The sequence below is a fragment of the Strix aluco genome, chromosome 1, assembly GCF_031877795.1.
Source record: "Strix aluco isolate bStrAlu1 chromosome 1, bStrAlu1.hap1, whole genome shotgun sequence".
Lineage (NCBI taxonomy): Eukaryota > Metazoa > Chordata > Aves > Strigiformes > Strigidae > Strix > Strix aluco.
Genome location: NC_133931.1, coordinates 140,984,606 through 140,995,627, shown reverse-complemented (window position 1 = coordinate 140,995,627; position 11,022 = coordinate 140,984,606). Strand labels below are relative to the sequence as shown.

The window sequence follows — 11,022 nt, the reverse complement described above, 5'->3', positions numbered from 1 at the left end:
AAAATACAATAAGCTTCGGAAAAATTCATGATTCAGCAAAAATAAAGGGAGTAATATACTTACCCAGAGATGCAAGTTATCAGCTAGTCTGCATTTGGCCGGTGTTATGTTTAAAGGAAAATACTGTATAATTCCTATTTAGAGAATGTGTTCACGGTACGGATAGAAAGACATTAGTTCCATCTAACATGAAGAGTAGCAAATGTCTTTCGTTATTAAAGACAGCACGTATTATATATACCTGAGGAATGTACTCCAGGCGCTAGAAAGCACTTTCTAGACCCCGGGTTTACTGTTGGGTTGTTGGGTTGGGTTTTTTTACCGAAGAAATTTTTAACAGAAATGCGTGTGCTTGGTGAAATGTAAAGCTCATTGGAGAACGCGGGATCGTAACGCGGTGTCGAGTAGCTTTCTGCCGGGAGGCGGTTGGTAGTGGGAACACCCCCGAGGTGGACGAGGGGCAGTTAAGCAGTGCTGGGGACTCGGCCGAGGCCAGCTGGCTCTTTCTGCCCGAATCTGATCGCAGATCCGCGCAGATGGTGCGTCACTCCTGGTGAAGCGTGTCCCCAGGGCTGCCCCTGCGGGGTCCCACCCGCGCGAGAAGAGAAGGCGGCTCTCGCCGAGCTCGAAGCGGGGCGCAACTGGGGGTGGAGGAGGACTGATGGGAACCCCATCACGTGGCCAAGGGGCGCCCCACTCTCCTCCGTTCCCCTCCACGACTCTCAGCGCAGGGATGAGCGTAACGTGTCGCCAGGCGGGAGGCACGTGTGCGGTCACACACGCACCCCCACCGGCCGCGCCGAGGGGACGCGGGACTCGTTTCGGGTGTGCGCGCCTGCTGCCTGCGTGGGTGCGCGCCTCCCCCCCGCCACGCACCTCCCTTCTCACCCGCTGCCGGCAAAAGCCTCGCTCCGCGCCCGCGGAGCGGGGAGCGCCAGATGAAATGGGCCAAGGGGTAAAAAAAAAAAAAAAAAACAAACAAAAAATCAAAAAACACCGCAAAACCGAAGAACACAAACGCGAGCCCCGGGGGCTGGAAGGAGCTGTGGGAAGGTCCCGAGGCGGGACGTCAGGGCGGCCGGTGGTTAGGAGCCGGCAGCCCGGCCGCAGGTGTGCCTCAGGGCGGCTGCCGAGCCGCGGCCCAGCGCCGGGCGGGCGCGGGAGGGCCCAGCCCGGGCCTGCGGGCCGGCAGCTCAGCGCCCGGCCGGGCGGCGGCGGGGGGCCCGGGGAACCCCCCGGGGGAGCCCCACGGGCACCCAGCCCGCTGGAGGAGCCCACGGGGCAGGGAATGGCCCTCCCGCCGCCAACCCTGCCCCGCTCGCCACCACCTTGGGCAGAGTTGCGGGGCTCTGCCAGATGCGGCGTGTTTTGGGGGGTTTTGGGGGGTTGGGGTTTTTTTTTCCCTCTCCGCGGGACAGATCTCCACTCGTGGCGCAGGTAACGTCCAGCTAGAGTCACCCTCCCCTTCCGTTGGTGCGGTGAGTCCCCATATCTCTTAAGATATTTCTTAAGACAGCCACAATTAGAGCCCCGGGTATGTACAGTCTCATCTGAGGAAAAGTGAGGAAAAAGAGCTGTTAGACAGACCCAGACATTAGAGATAAACTGCCTCCATCAAGTCAATGTTTTAATCACTAAAACCACTTCTGAAAAGGGAACCAAAAAACCCTCTTGGAGAATGTACTCAAACAGCTGTCTTCCAGTAAAGGCAAACATGTCCAATGTTTCCTGTATGATTTTTTTTTTTTCCTCTTTCCCCTTTCTTTCTCTAGACACTGCGCACAGGCGCCTTATTGTTTCCCTAGGTGAAGATACGGCTTGGGGGGGGGGGTAAAAAAAAAAAAAAAAAAAAAAAAGACCCTGCAACTTCTTGCAGAGAGCAGCAGCGTCCACTCCTGCCCCTGAGCTCTCCTGGTCCGACGCCGTGTAAATGTCACGCTATTACAGGAATGTTATGTTGAGAAGGGCTTTGTGGAAACGCTTTCTCTCGCATTGTAAAGAAAAGAGCGACTTCGGCTTCTCTCCGACAGCTTTTCAAAGGGAAATAAAACAGCACAAAGTGGGCCTGAAGCTCAGGAAGAACTTTTTTTCTTTTTTTTTTTCTTTCCCTAATGAAAAAGGTGGAGGGATAAGTTTAATTGTAATCAGGCTGCAACAATACACCATGTGATCATGTGGTAGCAATTATTACAAGCTCCCAGCAGAAATAGAGAGGATATGCCATTGCAGCTCACTGTACCCTGCCTTTATTTTCTTTTTTCCAAAATCGTGACCTACTGGTAGATAAGGCGAGAAATTAATTTACCCTCAAAATGCTAAATCCTGAAAACAGAAGGATAAGCCCAACAAAATCAAGGAAGATTAATCTGAGTATCACTTTGTTATCTACACACGTTCATACTAGAACATTTTTTAACTGGAAGATGTAACCGACCCGATAAACTACTGCAGTGGACATCTGCACGGCCAGCCTGGCCTCCTCGCTTATCAGAATTTACTACGAGTGAAATAAAAGCGTTCTTGGCTCCCTTTGTGCGAGCGAGCAGAGCTGATGGCGAAGAAATCCGTCTCAGTTTGCATGGCAAAATTAATTGAAATTGTAGGGGGAACTATCACTGCGTTCAAGAAGCCTGCGGCTGACAGAGAGCCTGCGAGGGCTTCTCTTCATCGCTGCATTTTCACAACACTTTAAGTTGTGAAAAAATATTTTCTGCTGACGCGAAGCGCCAGACTTCTGTTGCTTTCACCCGCCAAATATAAACAGAAAATTATTGCACCCTCCTGGAAATACGTTTGTGAAGATATTACGGGGGGGGGGGGGGGGGGGGGGGGAAGTAGAACAAAACAAAAAAAAAAAATCAGAAAGAGACCTTGTCCGTGAGACAGAAATCAGGATCATTCCCATTTTTCAGTTAATTACATTAAATACCTCCAGCGTGTTTTCTAGAACTGAAACAGAAAAAAATAATACAGAGCGAAGCGATCTTCTGAGACCTCGCTCCATAAAGACTAGTCCGTATCCCACACTTCGGGTGAAAGCAATCACATTATTTTCTAGCACACCTTATTTATAGGAGGTGCAGTTTGAGAGTTTGGGTGGACTGAACTAGGTAGGTCCGTATCTAGTGTGCGCCTGAGGATTTTTAGGACGCCTTTCATACCTGAGAGAAATACAACATTAAGCTCTTCGCAAATCTTCTCGGACTTTTCCCCTTCTGCATTTGCTTTTACAAATACTTCTTATTTTGCAATTATCTCAGCCCCCCCCAGCACGCAGTGGGAGGGAGAGAGTTAAGATGTCCTGCGAACCCTGCTCGTAAAGCTGCTTACTTCCATTAGAAACACATGAATATCCTGAAATACAAAGTGTCTTTAAAACGGACTCAGGAATGTTTATCTCAATCCTTGATGCTTTAGAAATTGTGGAAGAAAACAGCGGTGACAGTACTGCTCCAAATTAACCTTCTGGCAGGTAAATTTCATTTGCTCATGAAAATCAAATTCGATTAAGGCTCTTGCTCCCGCTATCACTTTACTCCCGCGTCTTCCAAGACTCCTGGGATCTGAAGAACGGAGATTATTATTAGTAACTAAGATCACCCTCTAGCTCCCCCATTATCAACTGAGATCTTTTAGCGGGTTTAGACGGATTTAGGTCTGTGACAAACATATATTTTCAGCAGTCAGCCACGATTTTTTTTCCCCCTCCATACTCATTAATTAGCTCTAAGCAGTGGATGGAGAAGTAAGAGTGGAATTCCTTGGGCGACAGATTTTTATCTGTATTCGTACGATTGTGATTATCCTACAAGAAATCAGAGTTCCCCTCAGTCGGGCATTCCCGCGGCAGGGCTCCGGACGGTGCGTGTGTGTGTTATCACACAAAGGCTGGCTTAGGGGGAGGGAAAAAAAAAAAAAAAAAAAAAAAAAGCAGCCTTCTAGATACTCTGTTGACAAACTCCGTATTTGCAAAACCTGACATTCAGCTGAAAGTGCTTTTGGTTTCTCTAAGAAAGGCGAAATTTTAAGGCCTCTTTAGGAAAATGAGTGGCCATATTCCTGTTACAGGGAGAGATTTACAAATAATTTATGTTTTCTCTTTTAAGGCCAAAATCCCGCAGTTCTCACTGTGGCAAGACTATCTTTGGCTTCTTGGCGTCAGGAACACACAGTGACTTGGTGAAAGCACTTGTAAGGGCCAAATTCTGCCCTTGCTTACACCTGCGAGGTGGGTTAAATGCATCCGACCACTCTCAGGGTAGACAAGGGAAGAAAATGCCACTGAAGCTTTTTGTAATACCTGAGATGGGCATGGCCGTGCACTGCGAAGGGTGACTGCCGCCCAACAGGAAACTCAGTGAGACATTACCTGGCTCTGCAAGGATTCAGCACCTTTGAAAATCCTCCCACTGATCATAGTTGTTCATCCTCTTGCTCCCTAAGGAATTAATACTCGTTTTAGAGGAAACGATTTAACAGATGTATTTCTCTCCAAGATATTTTACACACTATATAAATGGAAAGCAGTTCGGAGGTTTGCATCAAATCTCTTGGAAAATGCTGAGGCTCTAACATAAGTTTGTTCTTGCTGTATCCTAACTGTATTTCGTGCGAAAAAGAAAAAAAAAATATTTGGAAGAAATCTCGATTGGTTTGTCGGTTGCATGCGTTGAAGCATTCAATTATCAAGCTAATTTTCCAAAATGAAGCTTTTGTAGAGCATGGCCAAATCAATCAGTGGCTTCAAGTAATCTCTTTCTTAGTTTTGGTTAATTTATCCAGCGCATCCCAAGATTTAACGTTGCGAAAAATAAAAGCTTTTCCACAACTGGTAGGGAATGGTATATGTTCGAGGCGGGGGGGTAGGCTCGGGCATATTTTTATCCCTGCTGTTCGTTACAGGGTCCATGATTTTCGAAGAACATCTGTTCTGCTCGATGCCTTCAGCCCTCCCGGTTCTTTTCTAATATTTAATGGCAGATACCCATTAAGGCGGGAAGGAATTATAGCTGGGGAATAAAAATTGGGTATCGGGGCGGGGGGAGGAATCTAAAACAGTTGACGAGGCTTTCCTCCTCTCTCGGTGTCAATAATTTATTAACAGTCAGTCGAATTCGGAAAGCAAAACAAAGGCGTAAAGCCCCGTGTCCGACAATAACTGTTTTTTCTTGTGTTGCGTACGCACCCTGCAGATGCCATTTTGCCTATTTTGAGGAAACGGTCCCATTCCCTGACTCCCACCCACGTCATGGCAAACAGGGGAAGGGGACAGTTGTACCACTGCTCTTATCAGCAGTGAAAAGCACGGCCCTCTTCCCTAATGATTAAACAGAGCTCTGGAGCGAGGGAGAGATGCAGAGAAGGGGGAAAAGAGAGCCCTTTAATCTAACCTCCCTTCTGCCTTTCGCACACAGGGCTGGAACAGCCCCAAGTGGGTAAACAAAACAAAAAAACAACCACCAAAACTCAGCAGACCGGATACCTCCCCCCGCCCTTTGTTTCCCCCCCCACCCCCTCCCCAACCCTCCACCACTTGTACAGTTTGCACCGGGGCTGAGGGCTACGGTTTCACATGGCTTCTCCCTCCTTATGAAAAGGATCTTGAAAAGTAGAGGCAGATAAGCGAGAAACGCTCCGCGGCTGAGGGAGAGGAAAGTTTGGAGAGGGGGGCTGGCTGGGGAGGGGGGGAGAGGCGAGCTGGGGAGATTAGTGTTTTCATGGCTACCCGCTTTTTAACAAATCAGACAGATCTTCGGGCTGTGAATGACAGTTCTCACATTGGCTAGACTGCAACTTTCAACTTGACCTTGGCCTCTAGCCGTGTCTAACCCGTATGTAAAACAGCGCTGCCCCATAGAGCTGCCTTCCCTTCCCCCTTCTCCCCCCGCCCCGCTGCAACTCGATTTTCAGAAGCAGCCTCGAGAAACCAGAGGGAAACAAACCGACCCAATTCATGCCAGTCAAGCAGTGTTTGGCCGGGGGAATCCACAGGTTTCAAAACTGGAGCCTGAAAGAAAAGGAAAAATATGCGGGGAATAAATATTTGCTTTTGGCCATGAGGAAGAATGCGGAAAAGAGTATGCGAAGTCAAAATGGGAACTCTTTATTGGCTACAATGAAGGAAAAAAAGCGGCTAAAATGCTGCCAAATGATCAGGGGAATGACAGCGACTTCAGGTATCCCAACCCATCGCATGGAAAAAGCACCTTGAAAAAAAATCCGTGGGCGCCAAAGGGCTGTTTCTCATGGCTGGCAGCTCCGCGCCAGGCAAGGAAAAGCCTGCTCGGTAACAATGTACGTCCCGGGACTGCTCTGCGCTTGTAGCCATGCGGGCAAAACAATGCTCCAACGTCAATGGGAAGCACAATAGGACAATAAATACGCCGAGCTGTCAGGCGCAAAACAAAGCAACATGCGATTGCAACCAAAAAAAAATTTAGTTTTCAGGATGGGAGTATTTGGGGCTGTTTTGTCCACACGCGTGAGGGCTGAGAGCTGTTAACGATGAGACGAACGCTGATTTAGGTCAAGTTTATTGATAGTTCAGTGATGGAGCGGTTTGAGTTCAAGGTTGTGTGGGAATAACTGAATGTTGGGGGGAAACGTATCCGCGCCGGTGGGAGGTGTGGGGAATAGTAAAAACAGGAATTAATTCGCCCTATGAAAAATTCTCACGTTTATCACGAAAAGGGAATGCTTTTTCTTTTCTTTTTTTTTTTTTTTTCCTAGCTTTCGCTTGCAGAGAGGTACGACCTTCAAAGAAAAAGATTTTTCAGGCAATAAACCAGTTTTTCCCAGCACAAAAAAGCGCCGTGGGTCCGTGCGCACACTATACAAGCCGACGTGATATTTTACAGCCAAAAAAGATTCAAGCCGAGTTGTAGGCCCCGGTTTTTATTATTACAGCAACAAATAATACAGCGGGATTGCGATGCAGATCCAGTTAACCCTCCCGCTCCCCGAGCACATCCTAGAACATAATAATAAATAAAATCGGGATTTCCTGGTCTGTTCCTCTTATCTGATTTCTGAGGCTTTGTGGCGAGAGGAGCAAGATGGGTCTTGGGCTTTCGACGGGCGGGAAGAAAGGAAGAAAACACCCAGAAAGGACCCCGGGAGGCTCCGCTTCTAGAGCCTTATCTGGCTCGGCGTGAGGCCGGGCATCGCTTCTCCGCCCGCAGCTTGCGGAGGGCTCCCCGCACCTCCGGGCCGGGGCCCCGCCGGCTCTCCCCGGGGAGAGGTGGTGCTTCAGACCGGGGGAGGAAGGGGGTCGGGGGGGTGCGGCTGATCTCCCTCCTCCCCGCCCCCCCGGAGAGGAGGAGGGAGGCTTCCGGGGCTCCGCGGCCCTGGGGGCGGGGAGGGCCCTCGCAAAGCGGCCCAGGGAAGAAATCAGGCGGGGTGCCGGGGGGGAGCCCCGCACCTCGAGGAACGCGCCGCGGCAACAACGGGGCCAAAATGCTCACGCCTCGGTGGCGAGGGGAGGGAGGGCCGGAGAGAGGAAGGAGGGTGGAGGGAGGAGGGAGGGAGGGAGGGAGGGCGGACGGGCGGGCCCCCCCGCCCCCCCCCCTCCGCGGCGCCCGCGCCCCGCGCGGCGGCAGGACCGCGCCGTGCCCGCGCCCGTGCCCGCGCCCCCGGGCCGGGACCCGGCCCCGCGCGGTTATTGCGTTATTTAATTATCTCCACTTTATTCCTTCAGATGTTTATCAGCTGCTTTGCATATCACGTGGGGGCGGGCGGCCCAATGAGGGCCGGCCTGGCGCGACACTGGCGCGTCAGCCTTGGTCAAGTCCCGGAGATTGAGTATCTCTTTTTTCAGTCTTTGGGGCTTTTAAAAAAGAGCCACTAGTCTCAATGCGGAGCGGGCTATGACAGCCTCCGTGCTCCTCCACCCCCGCTGGATCGAGCCCGTCATGTTCCTCTACGACAACAGCCTGGATGAGATCAATAAGAACATGGACGGATTTCACGCCGGCAGCAACTTCGCGGCGGCGGCGGCGGCCAACCCCTGCCGCAACCTGATGGCTCACCCCGCGCCCCTGGCCGCCCCCAGCGCCGCCGCCTACACCTCCAGCGAGGCCCCCGCCGCCGGCATGGCCGAGCCCGCTGTCAAGCAGTGCAGCCCCTGCTCGGCCGCCGTGCAGAGCTCCTCCGGTGCCGCGCTGCCCTACGGCTACTTCGGCAGCGGCTACTACCCCTGCCGCATGACCCACCACAACGCCATCAAGTCCTGCGCCCAGCCCGCCTCCACCTTCGCCGACAAGTACATGGACACCTCCGTCTCCGGCGAGGAGTTCACGTCGCGGGCCAAGGAGTTCGCCTTCTACCAGGGCTACGCCGCCGGGCCCTACCAGCCGGTGCCCGGCTACCTGGATATGCCCGTGGTGCCCGCCATCGGCGGCCCCGGCGAGCCGCGCCACGACCCCCTGCTCCCCATGGACAGCTACCAGCCCTGGGCCATCACCAACGGGTGGAACGGGCAAGTGTACTGCCCCAAGGAGCAGAGCCAGCCGCCTCACCTCTGGAAATCCACCCTCCCGGGTAATACACCTGCATGGCTCCCCCTGCGCCCCCCCCCCCCCCCCCCCCTCCCCCGCTCGCCCCTCCCGGGTATCCCGCCGGCAGGGCTCCAGGATCACCCCCGGGCCGACCCTCTCCCGCCCCGCCCGCGCTCCCCGGAGCCAGCCCGGCCCGGCCCGCACATGCCCCGGCGGCTCTGGAGCGGCCCCGGTGCCGCCCCCCGCCCCCCGCCGGCGCACGGCGCATCCCGCCTCGCCCGCCCGGCCCCGCCGCCGGCCCCGGGAGAGGAAACAGCTGAAAAGGGCGGCGGGGAGGTCTGCGGTGTTATTTGCCCTAAACCCGGGAGCACGCAGGCCGGGTAAATCGCTGCAGCCCCCGCGCGATTCTCCCCAGAGTCCCTCGCCGGGCTCCGCGGGGTTTGTTGTTGTTGTTTGTCCGGCTGACAGAGGTGAGCCTTTCCGTGCCTAAAAGCTGTCCGCGGCGGCCAGGAAAGAGGAATCCCCGGTGCTGAGCCGGGCTTTAAGTAGCTAGGCTGGAGCGGGGCAGGCGGAGGAGTGCTCTGTAACTCTGACCCCTGTGCCACTTGAAGATGTCCTGAGCGGTTCGAGCGATTTTCTAACGCTTGCCTGCATGGTTTTTCTGTTCCAGACGTCGTTTCGCATCCCTCGGATGCGAACTCGTACAGGCGTGGGAGAAAGAAACGAGTGCCTTACACAAAGGTCCAGTTAAAAGAACTCGAAAGGGAATACGCTACAAATAAATTCATAACCAAAGACAAACGGAGAAGGATATCGGCGACTACAAATCTGTCAGAGAGACAGGTCACAATCTGGTTCCAAAACAGAAGGGTCAAAGAGAAAAAAGTGATCAACAAATTGAAGACTACCAGTTAATGGATTAAAAATTGAGAAGAAGCAACTCAAAAGTTTCAGAACTTTTTTTTTCGTGTTCAGATTAAAATAATTATTAATAATAATTAAAAAGAGAAAAGACAATGAACCTCTTCTTTCAGAACAAGAGATCTGTATCTTTGGAATTATAGCTTTTTTTTTTTTTTTTTAAATATTGCTGTAGCAAAATGGTTAAAACTGACAGTTCTGAAATCCCAAGCAGCCAGCCAGTATCACTGACAGACTGTAAAGCCCACACACCCAGCCCCGAGAGATACACTTTCAACTAAGACACACGATTTTCTGAGAAACTTGTAAGTACTTCTATGACCTTACTATTCGAGGAGACTCTTCGTGGCCACGATGCGAGAGCTGGTTAACGTGAGGAGGTCGATGTGGACACATAAGCTGGTTTTCTTCCATTGCAATCCAAACTGTATGTTGAATGACTGCTCAGGTAAACCATAGTGAAAAAAAAAATGTACAATTACTGTATGTTTTTAAGCAATGCATTTAATGTCAAAAAGTAATAATAAACCTCGAAGGTACTGAATAAGGATTTCAGAGACATCAGTAATGAAGGAAGCTCTGTGGAGGATCTATCTTGATAGCAAATTTAAAACATCGCAAACTAGTGGGGATAGAAAGGAAAATATTTGCTTGGAGATGTCTTTCGGTTTTATTTTTTACTTTCAACAGATGATTTCTTGTCATCTGACCTGGGGTGGTTTTGTTGTTTCTTTTTTCTCCTGCAGACCGTACAATAGATACTTTTTAAAGGACTCTGCCTATTTTAAACCTCAAATAATCTTCAAGAATTAATATTCTAAGTCCCCGGAAATTTTTTAATATTTTACTCTGGGTGGATACAAAAAACGTGAACATTGGCATTTCCTTACAGTAGGGGGGAAAAAAAAAAAAAACAACTTCCTGGAAAAAAATATCCAAGAACTTTGAACTGAAATATATTTTCCCCAGAAGTATTTTGATTTATATAATCTATATTTTGATCTATAAGTAATTAGTCGTTTCTCCTTGTTTATTGTCTGTTATGAGGCCGCAGTAGAACGTTTAGGGATTCTTTTTACAGCACCTTTTAATCCAATCAGTTATTTCAACCAGCACATTATTTTGTTTTTATTCACTATAAGAAGCTATCCTGTAAATAAAAAAAAAAAAAATCAGCGCACTGTGAAAATGTACTTGTGCACCCTCATTTTTTTTTATATTTCTACTGAAAAATGAAAACCCAAGACGTGTAGATAGGTATAGTAGTATTAATACTGTTAATAAAATAGTCACTGTAATAAAACCTGAAAGAAATACTCTTTATTTTTCCATGCCTACGTGCATTTCGTAAGAAATATATAGTGTATCTGTCTTATACTTGTTATGCTGTTGTCTTCCATGATGTAGCTTATGTATATACGGTGTTTTTTCTCCGGATGGTGTTTATCTGGGGGCAGACACGCCTGACAACCAGTGTTCTTTAACTATAAATGTTTCGGTAATGTGAAACAGTGATTTTGCAGCGGGGCTGGGGGCCAGGGGGAAGAAGACCAGGATGATGCCAGCGCAGGGCTGCAGCCCCTGCCGAGGAACGGGGCCCGACGGC

At 50.3% G+C, this 11,022-nt stretch overlaps 1 protein-coding gene across 1 annotated transcript; it reads left to right on the top strand.

The window, feature by feature from the left end:
- The first annotated feature begins 7,865 nt into the window (after positions 1-7,865).
- On the top strand, positions 7,866-10,258 carry HOXA13 (homeobox A13). The gene is made up of 2 exons (XM_074849478.1): positions 7,866-8,538; positions 9,166-10,258. Exons 1-2 carry the CDS (start codon positions 7,866-7,868, stop codon positions 9,408-9,410), a joined length of 918 nt encoding a protein of 305 aa, XP_074705579.1. The 3' UTR covers positions 9,411-10,258.
- Positions 10,259-11,022: the final 764 nt, after the last annotated feature.

Coding starts and splice junctions, on each gene's coding strand:
- HOXA13 (XM_074849478.1), top strand. CDS start 7,866: ATGACAGCCTCCGTGCTCCTCCACCCCCGCTGGATCGAGCCCGTCATG. Junction 8,539..9,165: donor CTGGAAATCCACCCTCCCGG/GTAATACACCTG, acceptor TTTCTGTTCCAG/ACGTCGTTTCGCATCCCTCG.